The 4,790-nt window shown below is 42.9% G+C and overlaps 1 protein-coding gene across 1 annotated transcript; it reads left to right on the plus strand.

The window, feature by feature from the left end:
- Window positions 1–312: 312 nt before the first annotated feature.
- On the plus strand, window positions 313–4,509 carry LOC149437691 (inward rectifier potassium channel 16-like). The gene is given in 4 exon segments (XM_089660723.1): window positions 313–405; window positions 407–1,279; window positions 1,281–1,372; window positions 3,200–4,509. Coding segments are annotated over 4 exon segments (1,371 nt in total). The 3' UTR covers window positions 3,513–4,509.
- The last annotated feature ends 281 nt before the right edge of the window (window positions 4,510–4,790 follow it).

The raw sequence follows: 4,790 nt of genomic DNA on the forward strand, positions 1-4,790 counted from the left end.
CTGTAGTTGAACTGTACAATTCCATTGCAATCTGCTAAATATCCATTACCCATAGTATTGATCCAAGGCCTTTGCCTGCTATCGGTGATCCTGATGGTTGATTACTCACATAGAAGAGGGTCATTGGAAGTCCAGGCTCCCAGTCATCAAGGTTCTTTTATAAGGTCAACATGTAGGGATTTAGGACTTGGTCAACATGATATACACCCATTTCTGCCTACTACTGTTAAATAATAACAATGCATCTCTCTTCTTTATAGGTATTAAATGAATAGAGATTGATTTTGCGGAATTTTGACCTTCGACGTCAAGATGAGCCAAAACATTGATACCTGGAGGCGGGCAACCTTTAAAGAGAACACCTGGCAACAACACAGCGTATGGAAACGGTCCTTCCAGACCCGCCTTTGTGCAGAAGGATGGTAGCTGCAACGTCTACTTCAAGAGCATCCTTGGGGAGTGGGAAAGCTACGTGGTTGACATCTTTACCACTCTGGTCGATATGAAGTGGCGTCACATGCTTGTCATCTTCACCTTGTCGTACATTCTGTCCTGGCTGTTGTTTGGCTTTATCTTTTGGATCATAGCTCTTCAGCATGGAGATCTGAGTAACATGGACATAGCTCCCTGCGTTGACAATGTGCGCACATTCGCGGGGGCATTTTTATTTTCCTTGGAGACACAAACAACCATCGGTTATGGAAGCCGCTGTGTAACAGAGGAGTGCCCTGTGGCGATTATATTGGTAACCATCCAGTCAGTATTAAGCTGCATCATTGACACTTTTATTATTGGGGCAGCGATGGCCAAGATGGCCACTGCCCGGAAAAGAGCACAGACTATACGTTTTAGTTACTGTGCCCTTGTAGGGATACGGGACGGCAGACTGTGCCTCATGTGGCGTATTGGCGACTTTCGATCGAACCATGTGGTTGAAGGAAACGTGCGAGCTCAGCTTCTGCGTTATCATCAAGTTCATGAGATGGGGATCACCATGGAATACAAAGATCTAAAACTGGTGAATGAGCAAATAATATTGGTTACACCAGTCACCGTAGTCCATGTGATTGACCAAGACAGTCCTCTGTATGCTCTAGATCGTAAAGCCTTGGCTGCAGATAGGTTTGAGATCTTAGTGACTTTCATATACACGGGTGACTCCACTGGAACATCCCACCAGTCTCGAACATCCTACCTGCCAGTGGAAATCCTCTGGGGTTTCAGGTTTAACAATATCCTGCAGACGAAGAAGAAATATTACAAGGTAGACTGTGAGCGGTTTTGAGGACGTTACTGAGTACTATGCCCCATTTTGCAGTGCCAAACAGCTTGACATAAATGCCATGCCTGCTAGTCCAACCACAAGCTCACCGCCCAATGGGCTCATCTTCAAGACACGTCCAACACCAGCACAGAATGTGTTATCCAGTGAAAACAAGACTGCAAGCTCAATGATCAACATCTTACACATGTCTGAAACGGCGGATTCTATACTTAAAGATTTACCTAAAGTAGCCTCCACCGGCTCAATGGCCAATGGGTTATTCAATGTGTCGCAGAATTTGGCAAGCGTGGCGTCTCTTGGCCCAACCTCAAGCTCAACGCCCAATGGGTTCACCTTCGAGACACCTCCAAAACCAGCGTATAATTCGTTATCTTGTGAAAACAAGACTGAAGGCTCAATGACCAACATCTTACACATTTCTGAATCAACGGATTCTATCCTGAATGATCTATCTACAGTAGCTTCCACAAGCTCAATGCCCAATGGGTTTTTCAATGTGTCACAGAATATGGCATCTCTTGGTAATTTAGATGACAATAAAGAAAACTTAACAGGATATAACATAAGACAGGACACCGAGGACAAGTCCTATCAGAGGGTCTTCAAGACTTTGAGTATATGTAGAGAATAAACAGTATTTGAGTATAATATTTTGATTGCTATACCGTAAAATCTAATCATCTAGAGTCCTCTTTACTTGGCACCCCATAGAAAAACTTTGGTATGTTAGCCATGAAGGTCATCTCTTGGTCCAACCTCAAGCTCAACGCCCAATGGGTTCACCTTCGAGACACCTCCAAAACCAGCGTATAATTCGTTATCTTGTGAAAACAAGACTGAAGGCTCAATGACCAACATCTTACACATTTCTGAATCAACGGATTCTATCCTGAATGATCTATCTACAGTAGCTTCCACAAGCTCAATGCCCAATGGGTTATTCAACGTGTCGCAGAATACGGCAAGCGTGGCGTCTCTTAGCCCGACCTCAAGCTCAACACCCAATGGGTTCACCTTCGAGACACCTCCAAAACCAGCGTATAATTCGTTATCTTGTGAAAACAAGACTCCAGGCTCAATGACCAAGATCTTAGACATTTCTGAATCAACAGATTCTATCCTTAATGATTATCTACAGGAGCTTCCACAAGCTCAATGCCCAATGGGTTTTTCAACGTGTCACAGAATATGGCAAGTGTGGCATCTCTTGGTAATGTAGATGACAATAAAGAAAACCTAACAGGATATAACATAAGACAGGACACCAAGGACAAGTCCTATCAGAGGGTCTTCAAGACTTTGAGTAATATGTAGAGAATAAACAGTATTTGAGTATAACATTTTGATTGCTATACCGTAAAATCGAATCATCTAGAGTCCTCCTTACTTGGCACCCCGTAGAAAAACTTTGGTATGTTAGCCATGAGTGGCATCTCTTGGCCCGACCTCAAGCTCAACGCCCAATGGGTTCACCTTCGAGATACCTCCAAAACCAGTGTATAATTCGTTATCTTGTGAAAACAAGACTGAAGGCTCAATTATCAACATCTTACACATTTCTGAATCAACAGATTCTATCCTGAATGATCTATCTACAGTAGCTTCCACAAGCTCAATGCCCAATGGGTTATTCAACGTGTCGCAGAATACGGCAAGCGTGGTGTCTCTTGGCTCAATCTCAAGCTCAACACCCAATGGGTTCACCTTCGAGACACCTCCAAAACCAGCATATAATTTGTTATCTTGTGAAAACAAGACTGCAGTCTCAATGACCAAGATCTTAGACATTTCTGAATCAACGGATTCTATCCTGAATGATCTATCTACAGGAGCTTCCACAAGCTCAATTCCCAATGGGTTATTCAATGTGTCGCAGAATTTGGCAAGCGTGGCGTCTCTTGGCCCAACCTCAAGCTCAACGCCCAATGGGTTCACCTTCGAGACACCTCCAAAACCAGCGTATAATTCGTTATCTTGTGAAAACAAGACTGAAGGCTCAATGACCAACATCTTACACATTTCTGAATCAACGGATTCTATCCTGAATGATCTATCTACAGTAGCTTCCACAAGCTCAATGCCCAATGGGTTTTTCAATGTGTCACAGAATATGGCATCTCTTGGTAATTTAGATGACAATAAAGAAAACTTAACAGGATATAACATAAGACAGGACACCGAGGACAAGTCCTATCAGAGGGTCTTCAAGACTTTGAGTAATATGTAGAGAATAAACAGTATTTGAGTATAATATTTTGATTGCTATACCGTAAAATCTAATCATCTAGAGTCCTCTTTACTTGGCACCCCATAGAAACACTTTGGTATGTTAGCCATGAAGGTCATCTCTTGGTCCAACCTCAAGCTCAACGCCCAATGGGTTCACCTTCGAGACACCTCCAAAACCAGCGTATAATTCGTTATCTTGTGAAAACAAGACTGAAGGCTCAATGACCAACATCTTACACATTTCTGAATCAACGGATTCTATCCTGAATGATCTATCTACAGTAGCTTCCACAAGCTCAATGCCCAATGGGTTATTCAACGTGTCGCAGAATACGGCAAGCGTGGCGTCTCTTAGCCCGACCTCAAGCTCAACACCCAATGGGTTCACCTTCGAGACACCTCCAAAACCAGCGTATAATTCGTTATCTTGTGAAAACAAGACTCCAGGCTCAATGACCAAGATCTTAGACATTTCTGAATCAACAGATTCTATCCTTAATGATTTATCTACAGGAGCTTCCACAAGCTCAATGCCCAATGGGTTTTTCAACGTGTCACAGAATATGGCAAGTGTGGCATCTCTTGGTAATGTAGATGACAATAAAGAAAACCTAACAGGATATAACATAAGACAGGACACCAAGGACAAGTCCTATCAGAGGGTCTTCAAGACTTTGAGTAATATGTAGAGAATAAACAGTATTTGAGTATAACATTTTGATTGCTATACCGTAAAATCGAATCATCTAGAGTCCTCCTTACTTGGCACCCCGTAGAAAAACTTTGGTATGTTAGCCATGAGTGGCATCTCTTGGCCCGACCTCAAGCTCAACGCCCAATGGGTTCACCTTCGAGATACCTCCAAAACCAGTGTATAATTCGTTATCTTGTGAAAACAAGACTGAAGGCTCAATTATCAACATCTTACACATTTCTGAATCAACAGATTCTATCCTGAATGATCTATCTACAGTAGCTTCCACAAGCTCAATGCCCAATGGGTTATTCAACGTGTCGCAGAATACGGCAAGCGTGGTGTCTCTTGGCTCAACCTCAAGCTCAACACCCAATGGGTTCACCTTCGAGACACCTCCAAAACCAGCATATAATTTGTTATCTTGTGAAAACAAGACTGCAGTCTCAATGACCAAGATGTTAGACATTTCTGAATCAACGGATTCTATCCTGAATGATCTATCTACAGGAGCTTCCACAAGCTCAATTCCCAATGGGTTATTCAACGTGTCGCAGAATACGGCAAGCGTGGCGTCTCTTG

The sequence above is a fragment of the Staurois parvus genome, unplaced genomic scaffold (assembly GCF_062004578.1).
Source record: "Staurois parvus isolate SC_StPar_1 unplaced genomic scaffold, SC_StPar_1.0 ptg001269l, whole genome shotgun sequence".
In the NCBI taxonomy this organism is placed as follows: domain Eukaryota; kingdom Metazoa; phylum Chordata; class Amphibia; order Anura; family Ranidae; genus Staurois; species Staurois parvus.